Source organism: Neolamprologus brichardi, chromosome 12, assembly GCF_056152115.1.
Source record: "Neolamprologus brichardi isolate AB-2024 chromosome 12, ASM5615211v1, whole genome shotgun sequence".
Taxonomy (NCBI): domain Eukaryota; kingdom Metazoa; phylum Chordata; class Actinopteri; order Cichliformes; family Cichlidae; genus Neolamprologus; species Neolamprologus brichardi.
This window is the reverse complement of record NC_142115.1, coordinates 25,752,444-25,775,070: the sequence shown is the minus strand read 5'-3', so window position 1 is coordinate 25,775,070 and position 22,627 is coordinate 25,752,444. Positions and strand designations below refer to the sequence as shown.

Genomic DNA, 22,627 nt, shown 5'->3' with positions numbered 1-22,627 from the left:
ACAGATATAGCCGCGTTTATCCTACCATAAAACAATAAGAGAAGGTACGACCTCTCCCATGCTCCCAGAGTGTGGGTGTGGATGCCAGAACACTCTGGAATGCGCACAAAGCCTTTGCAGACTATTAAGGATCACACATCCTATCACTACACAATCAATTATACACCTCTACCAATCTAAAACTAATTATAAAACTCTAAGCATATATAAGTAGATATTTCTAAGCATAAATGACAATCAACATTACAAAACCTAACAGCAGGTGTTTGCAAACAATGGGAGACCACCGCTGTCTGTTATCAACCCCAAAAATTTGATTTGAAAAGGTTTTTGGTGCAGAAACCTCTTAGCGAACAATTTCACTTAATGACTAACGGCGATCTCCAGCAACCACATGGCAACTGGTTGGAAAAACCGCATCTTTGTCTAGTGAACCTTTGGTTGCCAAAGTGTCACTGACTAGTCTCCAGGCTTGTTTAACTCGGTCCCTAATCAGACAGGGGGGGGACATTAACAATGCCAAGCCCCAACTTAAAAACAGTTCAACTGGTTAGACTATCAATAAAATGAATTTAGTGTGCACTGAGTCTTTGCCTGTGTACTGAAATGAAATTAAATGTGAGGTATATTTTGGCTTGTGTATATCCCTCTTATTTAACTAAAGCGGCGTGTAGCTGATCCTTTCCTGCAGAGTGCTCAAAGATGAACAGAAACTTGAATATTATTATTATAAACCCAGGGATAAACTTTAAGTACCAAGTTGTCTTTCAAAGGCATGAAAATGCCATTCAATAAAAATATAATTGAAACCAAGAACTCTAATGCAAATAGTTGTCATATTTTTAGTGCTTAACAGATACAGCGAGTGATACACACATGAGACGGTACTTTGAATTTTTGATTTGGCAATTAAACATTTGCTTCTTAATTGTAATTTCCAAATTAATCGGGGAAAATGTGTGTATTTATTTTATAGCTGCAATTCCCAGGGTAATGTTTTAAAATGCAACGATTTTCAAACACTGGAGTAGGTTTTAACAGTTGATGAGTGTAAAAGCATTCTTGTATGTTTGTGTGTGCATTGTGTGTGTGTTTTTTAAAGAAGTGAAGCTGAAGGGCAAGCTGAGAATTGATGGCTTGCTATAGGCAGAGTGGATACTTCTAATAGTAGGAGTTCCAATAATGAATTTTCTCCAGCTTCCCAGAAAGAGGTTAAAAAGAATAGTGACTTGTTTTTGTTATGAAACGGTTTTGTAACATGGTTATTGAGTTCAGCCTGTCTACACTACTTATAAATGCAGCACTCTTACTGTACATACAGCTAGACTTTTTGCCTCGAGAGATGTTTTGTTGTAACGAGGACCATCGCGGTAACAAAATGAGCCAACGTGTTTATTGCTCTGTCAGCCTTAGGCCTCTCCCCCAAGAGCACAAAGCCATACTAATATGGCGCGATGATGTTGAGGAGGAGCCCCTTGGAAGGCATTTTACTTCATTTTGAAAAACTCAGGGGAGGTGTTTAGGTGTCGTATCAGTGATGTAATGACAGCTTTCAGTTTGCATTTATAGGTAGCAAATATGGGTTTGCTTGGGTTCCTTCACTGTGGCTTCTTTTGTCCAATTTGACATGCAACATAGAGGAGTTGGCGTGTAGAAATACATTAGGACTTGAAACCATAAGAGAACTGTTGGAAGGTTTTGACAATGTGGTGTAATGACGCTGCATTTAAGAGAGTAAAGAATGTCTTTTGGCTTCCTCCAAAGTAGCTTCTGATTTCCATTTGACATGCTACAAAGCACTATTGATTGTTAGAGAAGCAGAACCTCTTCTTCAACAAATGGAAACTGCAAAGTAGGGGCCTCCACAAGCCAACACCTCCTGCTCATGCATACTTACATATACACATACACAGTCTTGTGTTTAAAAAAAACAAAAAAGAAAAAACTAGAATGTGCCACTCTCGAGGGAACTGAGGGCTTAAGCCACCGAATAAATGACAGGTAATTTTCAGTTGAGAGTGGAGCATACAGGCGAGTGAGGCAATCAATCACTTTGGTGATCACCCATGCAGATTTCAGTTCTCTCTGGCATCATCAAGGCTGATGACATCGATAGACCGAGACGAGATTGCTTGACAAGTGTGTGAGAGAGTACTGTTCATATGGTAGGACAGGAGATTGATTTCCCAAAATAATAATAAAAAAAAAGCACAAAATGTTACCATTGTTCAGACACTGGTGTGATCACTGATAAGTAGGTAGCAGTTACTTTTTTGTGAAATATATGAGAAGGATAGGCCAAGTTTTTTATGGATTTTCTTTCCCCCAAGTGTGTCTGAGATGGCCACAGCTGGAGCAAAGTGGATCTATTGATCCTGGGAGTTTCATTTTTCAAACATAGTCATCTTTCAGAGCTGGCTTCGATTTTTGAAAAATATACAGTGCGCTTTCAGATAATTTTATGGCCTTTTTGTCACAGTATACAGTGGAGAGATGTGAGGAATTTCAAGGTAGGAGGTAGTTTGTGGAAGACTGATAGCTATACTTCTCAGACGGGCTGGAGCTATTTACTTTGCTTGACCGCGTGTTCAAACAGGGGCTGTGGGTCATAACTTTATAATAATTTGGTATTAATTAGTAATTCCTTCAGATGAATTCTATGTAAAATGCTTCCCAGACACATCTTTAAATTGCTTGTTTTGTTCCATCAATAGTCCAAACCCCCAAAATATTATATTGGCTGTTGGCAAACCATAGGCATCAATCATTAGAATTGTTTCAAAACAGCTGTCTGCTGATGAATTTATGACATATTAATCCAGCGCCACTTTCAAGATGAATTTCGCTGTGTCAGCAGGATCCCCAGTGGATGATTTTAATTAGAAAAGATGAGATTCGATACATTTTAGCTCTTTTTTTCAAACATCCACCATCTATCAAACACATTTTGACTTGTAACTAACAGTTATTTACATTAAAAGTTAATCATTTTGTTTACAAAATGTCAAAGAAGTAAAACGACATTGAACCCGAGGCAGCCTTTCCAAATTGATCATTCTGTCAGGCCAGCAGTTCACAACCCCAAAGAAAGGGAGAGAAAGGCTTATAAATGCCTTTTCACCTTGAAACCATTGATACAGATAAAACATTGATAAGCAAAAATGACTGCAGATTAATTTTCTGTCACTCCGCTAATCGTTTCACTTCTAGGAAGAATATTGTTTAAAAACTCTGCATTACACACACTGCAAAAAGAAAAGGCCTAGCAAAGCTTTTACTTAAGAAGGACTTTCACTAAATTACACTTGGTTGGTTAATCTCTGCACGCCCTCTATTAGCTCTGTGTTTTTATCTATTTATTTATTTTTATGAGTTAATAATTTGAGTTTGTGACCTTTTGCTTTCTTTGCTTTACCCTCCGGTCCTCTGTCCGCGCTCTTCTTTCGCCTACAATTTTCAGGTCAAAGTAATAAGCCGGAAAGAGGCTGCGAAAGGCGAAAAAAATGATTATGAGAGCAACGAAAAGAGCATCACTTGTGTTGGTTGCTTACACTATAACCTCAGAGAAACGGAAAGAGAGAGCGAGAGAGTCGGATGCTATTAGATTATACAAACAAAAAGCTTACTGCCCACAGTGTCTCATCGTGGGTAGTCAAGTGGTCAGGGAGCGGTTATGTCATCACTGACAGTTGATGCCCCGTGTTGCCCAGCAGCAGGCCATGGTAACACCGCATACACGAACACCCCGCTGGTCTTTAAAGGTCTGCTTGTTGTGTGGACTTGACAACAACACACACCAACACAAACAAGCCTGTCCTTCTGTTGTGACCCGCTTTGACTTCCACGCCAGGACTCTTCTGCAGGGGATGAGTGGGCGTCAAAGATCGGCCTGTCCTGTCTTAAGTGCAAGTGTAAACGGGATCGACTTGTTTCCTAAAGTTCAACATCAGAGTTGTGTCTCGCCGAGGGGCTTTTGTCATGTCGTCCTTTTTGAAAGTTTAACACTGAGTGCTTTAATCGTGGACGTAGCACAATTATTTTATGATGCTAACACAGTGAGTCTTTCTTATGGAACTTTACGCTTCATGAAATAAAAATTATCTGTTGAGAATGTTATTTCATTTGCTTTGAAGTCTTGATCGAAGCAGAAGAACCTTTCATATTTCAGAGGATTTCCTGCAACTGCCAAAGAAGTCACTTCTTATGCAAAGCTGCTGGATAGGCATGAAGATGGATTGTTAATAGAATGTGTTGCAGTGTGTTCAGTAATCATTATTAATCTCTGTGTCGGCGGATTCTTTCTCGGCTCGGCCCAGTGTTCATAAAGCTCGGTTAATTAGACTGATTGATTAGATGGTGATGATTCAGAGCTCTCATCACAGCTCCTCATCCCGTCAGCTCTCTAATAAGATCAGATTGCGCTCATATTCACGTATTCCCCCGTGCACGCACCCACACACACCCACCGAGCTTGTTTAGCCTGTCATGCCACCTCCCCGTCTTTCTCATCTTCGCGACTGGCTGTCTGTCACATACATATTCAGACAGGATTTACAGGCATGAAAGAAGCAGCCAGGCTTGCCAAAGCTATACACTGAAGACCAGAAGCTACATTATGTTAACATGAAAAGATTGCAAATCTCTCATTCGCCCTTATTCGCCTCTCCCCTTTCTTCTCCCTTGTCTCTCACTGCTATCCATCCTGTTTTCCAGTCTCATCATGTCTCATAAATATGACTTGTCTTCCTGTTTAGCCAAGAAAAACATTGCAATGGATAGCGGGAGTTTAGGAACCTCACATCTGTCTAGACTGTACTGTGTTCTTGACCTACGTGTGCGCTCCATGCGTCTTTTTGTGGACCTTTGTGATTACTTTCATGTCTGTATGGAAAACAGCATACACACAAATGTATTCGCAAACTTAAATGTGAATCAGCTTTGCTAAAGCTTTAGCAGCAGATCAATATTCATGCACAGCTCCAAGCAAACCGCCCTGCACTTAGTGCACAGTGCCTGCTCATCAGCACAGTAAAGAGACTCTCCCTAGCTGTAGTAAAAGTTTATGACTTTCCGTGTTGCTTTTGTCTCCAGGCAGCGGATATTACAGAGGATGATAAGTATTCATTTAGATTTTTGCCAGATCACCAGTCCTTCGTGTCAATACAGCCCATCTGAGCTCTTTAAAAAAGAGACAAAGTTTGGTGTGTGTACATGTGTGCGCATCTAAATGTGTGTGTGTTCCAAGGCTGTGATGAACCCAGTGCAATATCACCCCTAAGAGAGTATTTATGGAGAAAATGATTACCTTGGAAAAAAACAGAACTTTGATGAAAATTGTCCCACTTCAATTTGTACCTGGAAGGCTTGCAGTTGGTGTCCTTGTTTATGGGTAATATTGGAAACCTGTAAAACTCAACAGTACCAGATGCTTTCATAAAGAAATCACAATCATCAGTGGGTTTTTTGTAGTGAGCCTGAGCTTCTTTTTCCTGGAAAATGGTAGCGCATGAAAAACTGGGACTGCAGCTGCGACTAGATTTTGCATGGGTATGTTTTTTTAAAATAGAAGGCCATATTAAACAAAAGTATTGACCTGCTAGGCCCTGGAGTGAGTATTAGGCTGCGCTGTCATAAATCTTCTGAGAGGTAAGACTACTCTCTAAACCTGATCGTCCATAGCTTTTTAAGCTCCCTTTGAATCCCACCTTCACACTAAGCAAAAGTAGATACTCAGTACCTTAATCTTCCCTTATATCTCCTTTTTCTTGCAAAATCGATTCAAATTTAATTCCATGGTCCACTCAGTTGTCTAGCCACCATCGCAGTTTCACTGTGTCTACACAGAAAGCAGAGCATGAGCAGCATGTTTAGCAGAAAAGCAGCAGTGAGCTCTCTGTCTGTGTATTTTCACAGTAGGCGTTTAAATGTTGAGTGTAGGTTATCTGTGTTTTGGAAGTGCGCACAGCCCAATGCACAGTGACAGGTGGATGGGAGGTCACGCTTCACACCGACTGGCTCAAGTAAGTAATTAACCTACTGTATATAACAAAAAAAGGATGTAGCCACCATTGGACACACATTGGCTTCCTGTTTTTGAAGCCTTTAGCATTGTAGTCTAAACAATCTTGTTTTTTCCAAAGCTAGAAGTAACCATATGTGGAAAAAGGGGTTAAACGCTAAGCTGTCTGCTGGCAGTAACAGCCAAAGTGCATCCGTACTCTGTGTAAGGGCATCAACCAAACAGATATCGGGTAATTTGTGCCAGTAACCAACCAAATAGCTACTAGCAACTGTGAAAGACACTGAAAGTGGCCACAGCCCAGATAATAGGAACTTTAAGGCTCAATGCAACTCACATGGGTGACTTCACTTCCTGTATAGTTGTCATGAAGCGAAGAAATTGTTAGTAGACCAAATCCAGTTTTTTTTTAGACCAGGCTGTAAAAGCGTTTATTGCTACTGAAAGAACATCAGGATTGACTCTCTTTTGGAACCAACCTCAAACAGGCCACTGGAGGGACTGCAGTTTTTAGCACTTTCCCATTAGCCGTTTTTATCACCCTGTTAGGTTGCTTGATTTTGAGGGGGGGAAATTAGTTTTTCCAAGAAACTCAATTTCCTCATGTGTATGTGTTGGATGAATAACAGTCTCTCTCGGTGATTGAACTGGCTTTATCTGGCTTTATCTATGTGTGTGTTTCCGAAATATGTCCGTAAGAAAGCAAGAACTTGTGGAAAGATGTATTCATGATGTGTTGTTTTTGTTGGTAAAGAATGAATAGTTTTAACGAGAGATGAAAATGAACAAAATCTGGAAAGAAAACAATCTTTCTGATCTTTCGGTTTCCATCTCTTAACCTGACGTTTGATGGAGGCAAACAAGTTGTATGATTGACCGTATTGACAAGCTTAAATAGCCTCATTGGATGAGAAGTGGCCCTTGGGTGCTGCTACAGCGTTTTGAAAAGAACAGGCGGCCAGACAAAAAACCACACATTCATGTACAGCACTACCCCTTTTTGCTACCACAGCAGTCTTAACAATTACCTTCCAGCTCTTTAACACACACATGCACGCACACGCACACACACAAAGGCTATCTTTATGACTGCAGCATTTCCACCATTCCAGCTCGCTGTGTTTTTCTGCTTTCCTTACCTCCTTCACCCAGAGACCATTAAACTAGATCCCTTCTAAAAGGCTTTAAGGTCTCTCTTGGCTAGCCACTACTTCTCCAAAGCTCTGCCATGACTCTTTTCATGTTTTTAAATCAAAGTCCATGAAAGGTTGAGGGGGAGGAGCGGGAAGCAAAGAGAAATTTGGGATGGGTTTTTGTGTTTGTGGGTTGGAGACAAATCTTAGTTATAAACCCATATGGTGTTACTCACATTCACACAGGGACACACACATGCACGCACACTCACATACACGGGCTTAATCTGATACGGTACATGGCCTCCTGGCCTGTTCTGCTCTGGTGGGATTTAACTTTTTTTCCTTCCCTGTCTCCGTTCTCACCTGCTGAGAGTTACTTTAGATTTGTAACCTGCTCTCTTGTGCGTCCATACGCGTGCGCACACACTTGACTGCACCCACACAGTCCTGCAACACAAACAGCCGTATGAAAGACAGTCTGGAGGTGGCGTCTGCTATGACTCCTTGACTCCCTTACAGAAGGTTCTGATTTAGGGATCGAGGTGGTGTGCGGCTTTTTGATTTTGCTGGTAGTCAACCTGAAAATGTTTTCCTTGATGGTTTTTTGGCAGACGCCATGTTGGGAGAGCCGTGGCCAGCTCACTTCACCCGCCAGCTGCTCAGATTAGGCTGGTCCAGCTGGAGTTTTTTTTAAGTTTCATACTCAAAAGACAACTCTGCTTTACTCTTCTCCATATCTCTACCTGGCCCTGCAGATCCGGATCCATATGCATCAGTGTCTCCAAGTGGGATAGCTGACTCACCTTCACTTAATCTTTCCTGACTGAGTAGGGAAGGGAAGTGTGGTGGGTTCAACCTGAGGCACTTTTAAGGTGCATCCAGTTATTGATTGTGCTAAAAAACCACACTCTGTGCAAAGCTCAAAAAGTACTACAGCTTGTATATACAGCAATGTCCAGGAAGAGCACTTGTTCTGTTTTGTAGGATTTAAATATTACACTGGAAAAAGGAATTCCTTCAAAAGCTGCACCGAACCTCATATACTGCCTTCCTTAGCACTCCTTTTTTGATGATTCAATCTATTTACTCTAAACAGGGCGTAATGTTTAAGGCTGCTTAAGAAGGTGACTGATAGGTTCTAAATTACCCAAGTCATAAAAGTGTTAGATATTTGAAAAGAAGGCAGGAATGGGACTTCTTTTTTTTGGATTGTGAAGATGTTTCACGTCTTATTCAAGAGGTTTTTTCCAGGTCTAAAACAACTGATTGCGATTCTCAGGGATTTAACCCCTAGTGGTTTTGCTCTCTTGGAGGCAATTCCATTTGTCGACTCATTATTGATTATGTGAGTAGTCAGATGAGCCAAGGTGTGTGTGGTTGATCCCTGTGAAAGGAAATTCCCTCCGTAAAGGGATATGGACTAGAGCTCTTCACACGTCAAACTGTTGTCAAAATGAGCTGAACGTTATGGATTTGTGTTGGCAATATACATATATTGTAATTGTTGTATATTGTTTTTTGGTTTTGTTTTGGGGTTTTTTTTGCCTCAGGTGTTGACACAAGTTTGTGTCATTGATATCACAATATGACTTTATAGCGGATTATAGCAGTAATACAGAGGAAGATTCTGATTCTGATATCTTAGTGTTCTGTAGTGTAGAAAATCCTCTTGTCGACGTGCAACATTAAATATAGATATAACTCTGCATGCGGGTTGATCAATAAGAATGTAAATCTACAGCCACACTAGCAGGTCTGTGGGAACATTTGTCATTTTCAGAATTTTCTGCTATGTGCAAAAAAATGGTTAATATTACCTTTGCAGGTATTCAATTCAAAGTACAGGACAAATTTCAGCTTGACTACATTTTAAAAAAAGTTTGCTATTTATTCAGCAAACTATTGCTGAGTCTTGATTTAAAATATAATGAAAGTAGAGACAACTACCACCCACAGAGCACAGTTAAATATGGCAAAAAGTTTAATTTTCAAATGCCAGCTTTTGTTTTTACCTGGTAAAATTAGATGCTCAGAGGTCTACTCCTGGATCATCTTTTTAGTTGCTGGATTATAACCTTAAAAGCTATTCTCACATTTTCAGTCACACTTCTTTAGGAACCATTTTACACTTTAAAGGCACTTTAGCTCCATACTGATAAGGTAAAAGACAAAGCTTTTAGCTTCATACGAGGTGTTTTGCCCAGATAACTTGACTTGGTGAAAGATAAATGGACACCTTGTTCTTTCTTTTTGTGATTTCTTTACCCCCTTGAGTTTTCCATCTTACTCTACCTCGACTCAGTAACCTTTAAAGCAGCCTTGTGAGGGGGAAGCGGGGCAGTGAGGCAGGGAAGAAGAAAGAGAGAGAGAGCGGTGTAAGGGTTTGAATGTAGGACAGCATCAAGGAAATGAGGAGTCTACAAGTATATAGAATGATCAGTAAAGAATTACAAATAAGTAGTTTGATCAGCCTCAGACGTGACACTATGGGAATAGGTTGCTAGTATTAGATGTCTGATCACAGTTCTACACTGACAAGAGGTTTGACCATAGAGGACATGCAGTACTGTGCAGGAGTACAGTGAAAAATCTTACTGACTGATGATGCTGCAGTGAAGTAGTTTGCAGTAGCCTTCTATGTGTCCCTTTGAGTATTCTTAAACTATCCTGCCTTTCAGTGTTTTTTAGGCATGAGTGCTTCTTCCAGACTTCTAGTAATTTAGAATAAAAATATGGAGCTGTTTATTTCCTTTGAAACATATCAGATATATTTTAGTCTCAGTGCGCTGAATCTGATAAGGAAATGTTGGTGTCTGGATGCATCCATTCCTATTTGATGGGCTTTTTTTTTTAACATATTCCGATGTACTTTTCCTGACTTGCTTTTGGGGAATCTCAAAAGTAAATATGGATGAGTTTGACAGAGACGCCTAGAAAGCATGATTATTTCTCTCTAATGTTCTTTGTTGTTTGTTTGCTTTGTTTTCTCAGTTAATCAGTGCTGTCAGTTCTCTCTCTTTTTTCTCTTCTTATTTTGTCTTTGTGATTGATGAAGAATTTGAGGAAGCGCAGAGGAAGCCGACAGAGAGGACAAACAATCTTCCACATATTGTTGCAGTGTTGAGTGTAGTGAAGGAGGTGAAGGTGCTATAAATGCCCATATTGATGACTACAGTGGAAGCTGGTGGAAATGTTCTGCTTCCCTATTGATCTAAGATCCATTATGAGCGGTTAGTAGACAGCTGGGTGAATGATGGGGAACGGTCTATCCATCATAAGTCGATGCCCACAGTGCTTGGCACACACTTTTGACTTCTTTTTTCCTTTTCTCCCCTCTGATTCTCCTTTTCTCTTCTGTTGATCAACACAAAGCCTGTTGGAATAAGAGAGCAGACATTTTGGCTCAAATCTGACAGCACCAGTCTGCACACGCTACTGTTGAAAGGCACTCTTAATAGATTTTTTATTCGTTATTTATTTATTAAGCTGGCAAGGTCATCTTTAACAGCAATCTGCACGAGACAGAAAAATGGGAATCCTGATGTTTTTCACTCTGATTTTAACACGTTGACTCTCAAAATCTGAATGAATGAAACATGTTGGACGAATCCTTCTCTGCTCTTCTGTTTTCCAGGTCACTGATCAGTCTGTGCGGGCAGTAGCAGAACATTGTCCCGAGCTGCAGTTTGTCGGCTTCATGGGATGCCCCGTGACCTCTCAGGGAGTCATCCATCTGACTGCGGTGAGTATGACAGCTATTCTTTACTTGCATTGCCGTAGTTTACCTTGAGTCCTCAGTGAAGGCCCAATCTTCTGAGCTCCAGCAGTGTGTTTACTTACAGTAAAGTAAAAGTGCATCCTGTTGAGCCACTTTAAAGAAGACTAATTTCTCTTTTTCACAGTAATTACTTGTAGCAGTAAATGTCACCACAAGTTCTGGCGTGACCAACATTTTTGTCTAATCCTGTTACTACAGGTCAACTCTGTGCATTGCCACAGGCCATGCATTGTCCCCAGGGGGGAAGTTTAACTTTTGGAGAGTAAACTCAGTACGCCGGTGTGTATTTTATCTCAGACTTAGTTTTGAAGTTATTTCTCGTTAACTTTTAAATCTCATGAAAGCCTAATGAGATGAATCCTAATAATACACTGCTGTTCTGACTACACCCTGCTGTTTGGATATTACCATGCTAATGAGCAGGGCTCCGTGCTTAAAGGCGTTCCATGCCATATAAACATGGACACACATGCACCCACACACGGTGATTGCCTGAATTGAATTCACCAGAAAAACACTGCACCTTATTTTTCTTCTCATTTATTTTCCCCCCCCCCAGCCTAACACCCACATAGGACGTTTGTGCACCTACGTGCGGATGTGCATGTCATGTCCACGTCCACGCATGCTCGTGTAATACAATTCCATTTGCGTTCGATGTACTCCGGTGTACACTTGAGTGTGCGCGTACCTCTGTGGACCTGTGTGCTCCCATTCCTCCTCAAATGCAATTACAGTTGTGTTAATAGGACTGAGGCACCCGATGCCACGCTGCATTATTAGATTAAACAGCAGATTAATTTGTGCTCATGCTTTTGGCCCCCTATCATCTCTGCAGCCTCTGCTGACCTTGGCCATGGTGTTGTAGACAGACAGTAATGAAGCCAGCCAGTCATAACAGCATTAGCATACATGGAGGTGGACGCGTACATACACCTCCGCCCTCACGCACGCACACAGTCTAGCACACCTCATTATTATTTATTACAGTATTAACCAAGGTGAAGTTTTAGGAGTTCAGGTGAACAAGTTCATAATTCTGATAATGTTTATATATTTTTTTTGAAAGATGCAGATTTGTCATACAAGGCGAGGCTAAAAGTCCTGGAAGGACAAAAACAAAAACCAGATTCATAGTAGCTTGTTTTGATTGTGTGGTCGCCCAGTTGACATCAACTGCACATGTTAAAATTTCACAGACAATTTTGGCTTAAAATTGTCTGGTAGTTGTGTTCTTGGCAGTGGTTAGCAACTCTACTGGTAGATGTACCTCCGGAGAAGCTATGGAGTGGACTTTGTGGTAAAACTTTTGTTTACTTTTGTCTTCGAAGTACAAAAAAACCGCGTTCAGCCTCATCACGTCTTTCATTATGCGATATAACCCACGTACACACACAAAAAAATATATAAATAAAGAATATGTTGCATTATTGTAACAATAACAGCAAAATAGTTTAACCAGCCCCCACTCTTTAATTGATAAGAACTTCTATGCTACGTGACTGTAATTGTGCTATATGAGACTGAAGAAGACTCGGATGGAGTGAGGAAATGTTTCTCCCGCTGAATCAATTTTCTGGGTTTTATGCTTGATGTTAATGTAAAAAAAAACAAATAACTTGGTCAGTATGTTATTACTAAATGATTCCAAGCGCTCAAATTCTAACTATACTGTAACTATATTTGATTGAGAGCGCTTCTTCATGCCTTATTCAAAATGTAATGGCGCTCGTTCTTGTTGCTCACAATTAAATCAAAAATAACTCGCTTTTTCTCGAAGGGAGTTGCTATTTAAGCGCTGCAATGATCTTAAATTCTGAAATATGGCGGGCTGGAAATGTTTCAGAGATAACATTTTATTCATTTGGTTTGATTCATCTCTTTCTGTTTCTTTTCTCTTAGCCTCCGTTTTGCTGTCTCTTCCTCTCTCCATCCCTCTATAATCTCTGACAGTAATTATCTCATTTAGCAGTTGATTCCTCCTCTCATTGATTCCCACTCGGTCCCAGCCACTGTCGACTGAAAATCATATTCTCTCTTTTAGAATCGTTGCATTTCTGATGACTCCATGGACCCGCATGCCATTCCAGGACTGTAGCGCTGCTCTCTTGTTCGATTATAGCGCGCTCCCTCCCACTTTCTTCCTCCCTCGATCGCTCTCTCTTTCTCTCCCTCTTGCTGATAATCTTCCTAGCCTCCTCACTTGCTACTCAGCTATGTGCAGGAAAAAAAAGGAAGAAAAGAAATCCATTACTTTTATTAACTTCTCTCTTATGACACACTCATTTCAGATTGATAGCCTTTTTATACCGACATTTCAGAAATTAATGTCTGAGAAAATCAATTGAAATCATATTTTCTAAATCAAGTGAGCCGACGGTAGAAATAGGCCACCCGCGGTGATAAGTTCGATGCAGATGGTCTGTAGAGTAACTGTAAAGCTGTAGCATTTACGCTCCTCTGATGGTTTTGCCGTGTTTCAGTATCACAGGAGCTGTGCTGATCCGTGCAACACAACTCGATATTTGTAGCGAGGCGCTGTTTGATAAATCATCATCTTGTTAATAACTAAAAGGCAAAATCAAGATCTCTGCTGGCTGTAAACGTAGAGCTTTCTAATGGAAAAACAAGTAACACTTTTCCTTTCTGGCTGTAAATGAAACATTATATGCTGTTTCAAACGTGAGAACAAAAACTGATGATTTTAAGAGTAAACGCGTGTCTAATGTGGCTTAGTGTTTTACTGTGCCAGGGATATACTGTAAAAATTTCTTTACGGCTGCTTTTAGATTAAAGCTCAAAGTTGGCTCGAAGCTCTTGACATTAATAAAAGTTTTATTGATGAGGCTTGTCACATCCCAAGGCTGTATAATGGATACAAAACATCTTGGGGTGGAGGCTTTGTGGGTGTCCCGAAGCTTTCAGCGATTCGGCGCTCTCCCTCTCAGCAGCTAATTTGAAAACTTTATGTATATGTGTTCGTCTGTGTAGATCCGCTTGAGATTAATCATTTTCCTAATTCGGTTTCAGAGGGTTCACCCTTTAGTGAAGTCTGCGAGAAGCTGCAGAGGTGGAAGCACAATAGGCTTAGTGTGTGCGTCTGTGGTTGTAGGCGTAAAAGGGTGGAAGGTTCGCTCTGCAGATGCGATTGTGTGTCTGTGCGTATCGTTGAGAAAATAGATTTGCGTGTATCTGAGATGGGGATGCATGCTGTGTTTTCTGTGCTGTCTCTTTTCCTCTCTGGCAGTCTCTGATGCACTTTGCTGTTACCTGCACCAGCAGAGTCATTATAAAACTCTTTAAACAGTGCCGTTACCTGTTTATGTCTCTTTCTCTCTCCAATCTCTTTCTGGCTTTAGTCTTTGTCACTCAGTATGTATCTCTTTGTCTTTTACTCATGCGGTATGTGTTTTGTCTTTCTCGCTCACACACACACACACACACACCCTCCCTCTGTCTCTCCATCTTCCTGTCAAGTGGTGCTCTTTTCTTCTGGTAGTGATTAAGTCCAAGGTCGGCTCTATCAGAGAGCCAGTGTTTGAGAGCAGCTCTGGGTGCCAGAGAGCCTTCATTCCCCGGGCCTTAGATGTCCCACTGATGGCTTCCCTTTGCTTGTCATGCCTACTCACAATGCTCCTCCTCATACATCAGCCTATCGCTGCCCTAAGACACCGTGGGCCTCATCATGCCTTTGTGTGTGTGTGTGTTTGTGTGAAAGTTCCCGCCCAAGGCAGAGGGAGATGAGGCCAACCACATAACAAATGGAGAGACTGTTGAAGAATGTGTCAGACATGAAAAGGGGTATATTTGGAGACTAATAACTATGTGTTGTCTTCCTCTGATGTGCAGAACTTGGATGTTTCTGGTCTTAATTTGGGGCCTTGTAGATTAATTCAGCCGTGCTGCTCCAGTGGTTTTTGTTGTTCTTCCTGAGAAAAAGTTAGGACCTTTGAGGAATGCTCTCTAAATTTGACAGAATTGGACCGTGATTAATACCTCATTCTCTCTGTGTGTTTATGAGCAAATAAAACAGTCTGGTTTATGACAAGGAAGCTATTTAATTTCATAACCAGCATCATATGTTCTATCCATCGTGATGGCTCAGTGGAGTGGTATGCACTCACTACATCTTGACTTCAAATTTGGCTTACAGCATATGAATGAATGAAAAAGGGAGACAGAAGAAAGAAATTATTGATTTCTTTTAATTAAATTTTTTCTGTTAGTTCCCACAAGCAGAATATAAAAAAATCACAAAGGTTAAGATACAAGTCTTCACCCACTGCCACCTTGGAGCCCTCCACTCCGCCGCTCCCACCCAACATCGAAAAAAGCGGTGTCTGCCGGCCTCTTATCGCCCCCGCCCCCCCTCACTGGAGCATAGAAAATACATAATCAGAGTGCCCTGTGTCAAACTGATAACCCCCAACACAAACCAAGAAGTAAGTGTGTTTGTGTTCACATTTATGTGTACATATGTGCGCGTCACTGTGTACTCGCGCATCTGTGTTGTGTCTCAGGGGTGGTAGAGAGGATAAAGGGGAAAGAAGCAGCAGAGGGGATTTGGATGAAAAAAAGGTAATGGGGTTGTGGGGGTCGCAGAATGAGTCGAAAAATTGTAATAATAATTTTCTTGACTGCTGTATGGAGGAGATTGGGGGATTTATGAATATAATGAGGAGAGAAGAGCCTAAGGATGATGTGCGTCTCTTGCAAGAGTAATTGAAGAATAATTCATTTGGCTGTAAGACTTTTAACTCAGAGACAGACAGAGATAGAGAGGTTTTTGACCTCTGGAGGGAGGGATATCATGTCTCATTATTGGCCTAACTAGTGTCACTGTGCCATGACTGCCAACCAGTGCTGTCACTTCGGTTTGTGCGTGCGTGCATGTGCGTGTGTCTATATGGCCATTTGGCAGGAAAAACCAACCGTCTCTATCTCCTTGAGCTTTTTCCTCACCACTGAGTTTGTTATCAAGACCAACACATGCAGGATTAGTGACTGAAAGGGAGAAACAGAAAGTGAAAAGGGGGGTAGGAGAGGGAAAAGAAGTGATAGACAGTAGATGGGCACGCGACAGATAAAGAGCAGAGTTAACCACACACACACACACACACACACACACACATATACAGGGATCAGCTCACTGGTCCATGGCTGATGCAGACAATGTATTTGTGATATCAGATCCATGGCCTGTACCAGTTTTTCTTTTTTTGTTGCCTCAGTCCTTTTTCAAATATTCATATCATTCTGTCCGCTCAGGTCTGTATGCTATTAAATGCGTGTGTGTGTTTTTCAGAGTGTGTGTCTGGGAGATTGGGGGGGGCTGGGCCATGATTTAGGCTTACCGCAGAGGGATTGTCTCGACACAGCTTTCTTCTGTCTGACTGAACTGTCTGGGATGTTCCGATATGGAGAAAAAAAAGCCGACAAAGACGGCGCGTGCATGCATGAGTGCGCACTCGTATTCACCTAGTGACACCGCTGCCATTCGTCCCACCTTTTTGCCCCTGCTTCAGCCTGTCTCGCACAGTCCCAAACACATGCGGACAGCCGAGCAGACACCTCAGCAACACCTTGTGACTTTGACTTCTTGCTCAAGACTTTGAATACACTTGAAAGTGACTGGCTAAACTTTGTCTAGGCGATTTCGACTCGTCTCTATTCATGTTTGGCGGTCTAGGAATTTAAATGCTGATAGTTTTACTTAAAAAAACCAAAACAAAAAAAACAGTTCTTGCAAGCATGGGCTGTTTTTTCTTTGGTACATTGAGACCTTTTTAACTGACCAAATTCACATAGTAAATCTTGATGTGGTTAAAAATTTACTACAGTAATGAAACAGCAGCAGTTCATATTTTCCAAATCTAACATGTTCGGTATTTATGACTAAAACAATGCTCACTCTGTCTGTGCTTTTTAAATGTCATCCCACTTCATGTCAACTGGGATACTGAGGTTGATGGACAACTACAGCCATGAACTCATGCTGTTTTTGTGCCAGCGCTCAAACCATGACATCATATCCTCTGCACGGGGTCTACCAGGCCTCAACTTCCTGCTTGGCATCGTCAGCCTTGTGTAAATATATGTAGTAATGGCACAGGTAGTTATAGCTTTGTAGTCTGGCACGAAACACACACACTCACACTGACTGTATGACATATACTAATGTAATAAAGTGCCAAATCAACCTCTTCAAATTTCAAACCTGTGCTTATGCTTGGCTGAAAAACATCTTTGTAACAGCCAGTTATTTTTTCCCCCCCATTTAACGTGATATTTTGTATTTGACCTCCGACTGAGGCTTTTCTTTTTCTTTTCTTTCTTTTTTTGGGACAAAAGCTTCTAATTAGAGCAGGCAAAAGCCAAACGGCTTGTAGCGTGGAGATCTCAACTGGTCATGTGGAGTGAATTAAACAACCTCTTTTTATAAAAACATGTTGCTGCACCTTCGTCTCAGACCAGAACAGCTTTCTCATTCAGCTTTTGTCATTTGTCTTTGCTTTTGTCTTTATTTTTGGATGGATGGGTTTGAGCAATACATGAATTGATTTGGCGCCGGAATCTCATTAAATTGAGATTCACATCCTTTGTTGTGATTTTCAGATTTGTCGCATTTTACGTTTTCAGTGTTGTTTCTGCTTTGTAGGAAATAATGGAATTGAAGTTTGATTTTTACAACTTTAGAAAAATATATTCATTGGTATTGAAGTTTAAAATATCTTGTCGTTTCCATTATGTATTTAACTACTTATGATTACAGTAATTCTTTCATAACTATATCCTTAATATTGCTGTAGATATAAATAATTATATTGAAACGTTTGTCGTGCAGTTATTTATCAGTGAAATAAGTATTCAGACAGTGATTAACAGACAGAGAAAAATGGGAAATTCTTGTATTATAAGGGCAGAAATGACAAAAGAAAACAGTCTATAGAAAATAAAGTAAAATAAAGCACCTTAGTAGAGTAAACTGGCAAAATAAAATAGAAAAAAAAATCTCAGTAAGTGAAATAACTGAGATTCATAGCAGAAGGGCAGTGATATTACAATATTGTATTGTAATATAATATAATATATTGTATTTGTTTAAGCAAAAGTCCATAAAGGTTTGCAAAAATATTTCTTAAATAGGCAAAAATAAAACTGTTCATTATACATGATTGGAGCGTGCTATAGCATTCAGTTATGGGAGCAGTATTATTTAAGTATCATGCCAACAATACACTGTAGTGCTCTAATGGTTTCATATATTTTTTAATTGGGCTCCCTAATCTATGCCAATACAATGTTTTTGATACATTTGTAAAAACTCACTCTGAACCTTTAAATGAAAACAGTTGAGTCTAAAGTAAATTCGATGGAAGTAAAATTTATTCAATGTGAGCTATAAGTTTTTTGAAATTGTAGTTTACTACAGTTTCATATGACTCTCCTTAGATGCTTTGCACCGCTGAATTCTGTCCATGTAAACATGGGTTCATATATTATTCCTATAATTGCTGTGCACATAAATTCCTGCACCATGCATGTGTTTGCGGGGCGGGAGCGACACGCTGGCCTCAGAGCAGCTGGATTTTGTAGGTTTTCCCTGTTTTTTTATGAACGGCATGAATAATTATCCAGGTGTTGCTGCCAACTCAGAGGAGACGAGTCAGACTCTGCCTAGTTACAGACCTCAGCCAACGAGGAGAAAAACCTGCCGAAACACTCACCAAATCCCTGCTCTGTATTCTCTTGCTCTGCGCCTCTCTCTCTCTCTCCCTCTCTCTCTCTCACTAGTTTTCTCTCTGTGTATTTTTCTCTGTTTCGGTCTCTTTTGCCCCGGTGTGACTTTGAAACTTGTTTTCTTTCTCATCTCGCTCTGTGGCTCGCATGCTTTCTCCTTGCCCTTTCTCTCCATTTATTTATTTGTTCTCCCTTTTTTTTGATTCACACAAATATTTGGGTGTAAAACAAGCTATAATATGAGAGGAAGTTATTAAATACGCCGGGAGTATTAAAGCCTTTCACGTCTAAATCAGATTATATCTATCAGCAGTGCAGAAGCAAACACTCGCACCGTAGCCTTGTTTTTTTTTGTGAGACTTTTTATTTAATGGATGTTTTTCTTTTGGCAGATGTCTACTAAAGTGTGGAATTTATTCTCACGCTTGGATAAACAAAGTCTCAACCGTGACTCTGTCTCTTCCTTCTCAGGAAGATTTCTGCTAAGTTTTTAGTATTTCTGCAACCTAGCTACACACTCAGCCAATCAAAACTCACACTGGTTGGCCTGATTTCTCATTGGTTGTCCACATCAATGAAACGGTTTCTATTGGTCGTAGTAAAAAAAATTACATTTAGCAGACATAAGCAGTTTTGAAGATTTGGAGAACAAATACTGCTTTTGATGCTGGGGCTTTTAAAATTTACTTCAAGCTTATTAGTCATACATACTGAATGCAAATAGCTGTCTGTGTGTGAGTAAAAGCGTCTGCTGTGGATGGTAATGATTTTCGTAGTGTGAGTGCGTGTCTGTTGTGGTGAATATTTGGGGTGTTGGTCACTTAGCCCTACATCGAGGTTCGAAGTATGCTGAGCAGATTTGTGTTCCCACATGAGTAAACCAAGTAGAGACACACAGACAAGACAGATGGACATACGCACGCGAACACACACTGGCACGCACGCCCCGATCAGCGCCATCCTGAATGAATAATTTAGCACTTCGATCCAACGCCGGCCACAGGGGCACATGACAGTTTTTGTGTAAATGTGGGTTTGTGTGTTTCTGTGTGCCGTCTTTGCGAACATCTATGATAAACCACATAGTTTGGGGTTTTCCCCCTTTCATTACTTACTATTGTTTATCATGTCAGTTCAGCTGTCCCTGATGGTTACTGCCACATTCTTGACCTACCCTTGGACACACAAGCCGTCTAATGTTTATTTCATGTGTATATCTAAGCATATTTTCATAGGTGAGGATATGATGGGGGGAAAAAAAATGTTTCATGTTTATTTCATGCTTAAGCAGATCTTTTTATCACAAGAGGTGTGGATCCAATTTTCTCTGAGAAGTGACAGAAAAGCCAGAGGCTACAGAAGAACAGAGAAACGGAGCGGTTCGACAGAAGTAAAGGTTTTGAAAGCCTCCTTTATTACTTTCAGCGCCGCGCAGCATCCTTAGCGTGTTTGTTTGCACTCAGTGTGCACGTCTGATTCTCGGTATGTGGGGAAAGGGGAGAGTGTTTACATGTGTGCTTACTTCACGCAGCGAGCCGTGGTTATCCATTCCCCCCATGTGACTTCATGCTGGTAGGTATATGTCATGCCTATGGAGCCGACAATAGGGCTCACTGATCTTAACGGCAAGTGTAAGCTTGTTTTCTCTTTAGCCTCGGCCGTGACATTTACCTCTACGCCTCCCTGGCGGCTGGTTGGAGCATCATACCTCTATTATCTTGCATCCCCGATGTGTGCATGAGTTTGAGTGTGTACATGTGCACCTGTGCCTTAAACACATTTGGGTATGTATGAGAGAAAGGACACCTGTACAGTCACTCGAAAAGCCTTTGGTAATTTCAGCGTGCAGACACGCTTGTTGAATAGTGTTTCAATTTGGGTTTGTAAGAGGGTGTGAGGAAGTAAAGATTTTGCTTGGAGGATTAATCTAAACCCCCTCTTATAAAGTATTCAGATCGGAAAGTGGGATTATTGAAAGTCGGAGAGATAAAAGGAAGAAGGAAAGTGAATGCTCATATTGGCTCAAAACCCCCTCACACCAGGCATACGGCACAGAATTGTAAACAGTAACCACAAGCAATTTCATAGCATTTATCTGCCTGGTTAGATTTTGTTTTGTGTTCCTGCTGGGTGTTTTTTTCCCAGTTTTTCCTTCTTTTTTTTGGAATTACGTGGCAAAATACAAGTTTACTCAGTATATAGAGATACAACTTCTTCATTTCTTTGGAATATAACAAAACCGTGTATGTAATTTAGCACAGCTTGCATATCGCACATGCTTTTCTGTAGGAATTTCCTTCTGACGTTTTGGAAGGTGGATTGAAATATTTTGCTTTTGCTCTTTGTCTGCTCTGAACAGCTCCCTGTCTGCTTTGTTCAGCATCATTTTTCCAAATCCTAAAAACGGTTTTGTGTGTTGCCTCTTGTAGCTGCGTAACTTGAGCGTCCTGGATCTGCGACACATCTCGGAGCTCAACAACGAGACGGTGATGGAAGTGGTGAGGAAATGTCGCAACCTCAGCTCTCTCAACCTTTGCCTGAACTGGAGCATCAACGACAGGTATGTCTTTAATGTGCTTTCTGGACCACAGCGTCACAGCCGCTGAGTCAGTATGGACCGAGATGGTCCATGCTGACGGCCAAGTTTTCAACACAAACTTTAGGTGGGGAAAAAATAGGAGCAGAAATTTTGTTGCAGTTAATGAGTTCAAAAATGGATTTATTATCCAAAAGTGGTGTCAAACGTCCAATTTGTGCCAATACTCACATAAAAAGTCCAACAAAAAAGGTTCAGTTGCTCTGCCCCCTCCCACTAAATTATTTGACTAATGGCTTATTAGGGCCTTAAAAAAATAATTTAAAAAAATGCGGTCTTTTTATGGGGATTTGGCTTTTTGTCATAAAAGGAAAGTAAATGTCATGTCTGGAATCATAAGAAAAATTGCGATTACGCATTTGATAAGCAGTAAATTTGGAGGCTTTTATTGACTGATTAGTTTTATGAGATCACTTTTTCCTTTTTCTTGTGCATTCATTCAGTTATGTGTGCATGCTTGTACAACTATGCACACATAGGAAATGAATGACTTGCGAATTAAAAACAAGTTAAAAGAGCAACAAAAACTTTTCCTTTTTTATTTCTTGCTATTTCCTGCTCTCATCCTTTTCTTTCCCCATTTCTTTTTTTTTTCTCCACTCAAATGTGAGACAGGGCTTGTACTGTATGTGACAACAAGAGTAAACCATCTCCTTTTTTATTTATTAGCTTGTGTTTTATTCATATGTTTCTATTTTAATCTATTGATCTACAAGGGTTCTCTGCAGACTGTACTCCCACTCTGTCTTAGGAGTGTGAGCACAATATTGAATGCACCACGATGCGTAGCAACAATGGAGGCTGGCGTGCGTATGTGTGTGTATGTGCACGTGTGAAATCGCTCTTGAATTATTGAGTTTACAGCAGACGTGTGGTAGGAAAGTTATGGTAATACTTAGCTACCTTCATCGATTGAAAATCGTGGAATTTGGTGGGATCCTTATAGGAGCGCATTGTGCTACCAACTTTTTTCCCTTTTCAAACGCACATTTGTGCACACAGAGGTTCAGCCTCAAGCGATTCAAAACTGCAATGATTGCATATTGATATTTACTGCATTGGTCCAGAGGCTGAAGGACTGGAGATATATATATATGTGTGTGTGTGTGTGTGTGTGTGTGTGTGTGTGTGTGTGTGTGCTTGACTGGATTTGTCTGAATCACCTGTGGGAATATTGGAATTTAAAATGGTGTGTGTGTGTTTGGCAGCCTGTGTGGGAGATAAAACTAGGTTGTTCTGTATGTGTGTGTGGCAGCATACAGTAGGTGTGCTGTTGACTTATGAATGAAGCAGAGATGGTGGGGAGTGACAGGCTGAGGTGGGCCATTAGTGGCGTAGGAATCCTACATGCTTGCTGC

General features: G+C 40.7%; 1 protein-coding gene across 1 annotated transcript in view; it reads left to right on the top strand.

Annotated features, from left to right (window-relative positions):
- Positions 1-22,627, top strand: part of fbxl17 (F-box and leucine-rich repeat protein 17) — a 222,157-nt gene that overhangs the window by 63,232 nt on the left and 136,298 nt on the right. The window contains exons 7-8 of the mRNA XM_006789829.2: positions 10,790-10,897; positions 21,103-21,233. Of these exons, the coding sequence (XP_006789892.1) occupies positions 10,790-10,897; positions 21,103-21,233 (239 nt within the window). The remainder of the gene's footprint in view (positions 1-10,789; positions 10,898-21,102; positions 21,234-22,627) is intronic.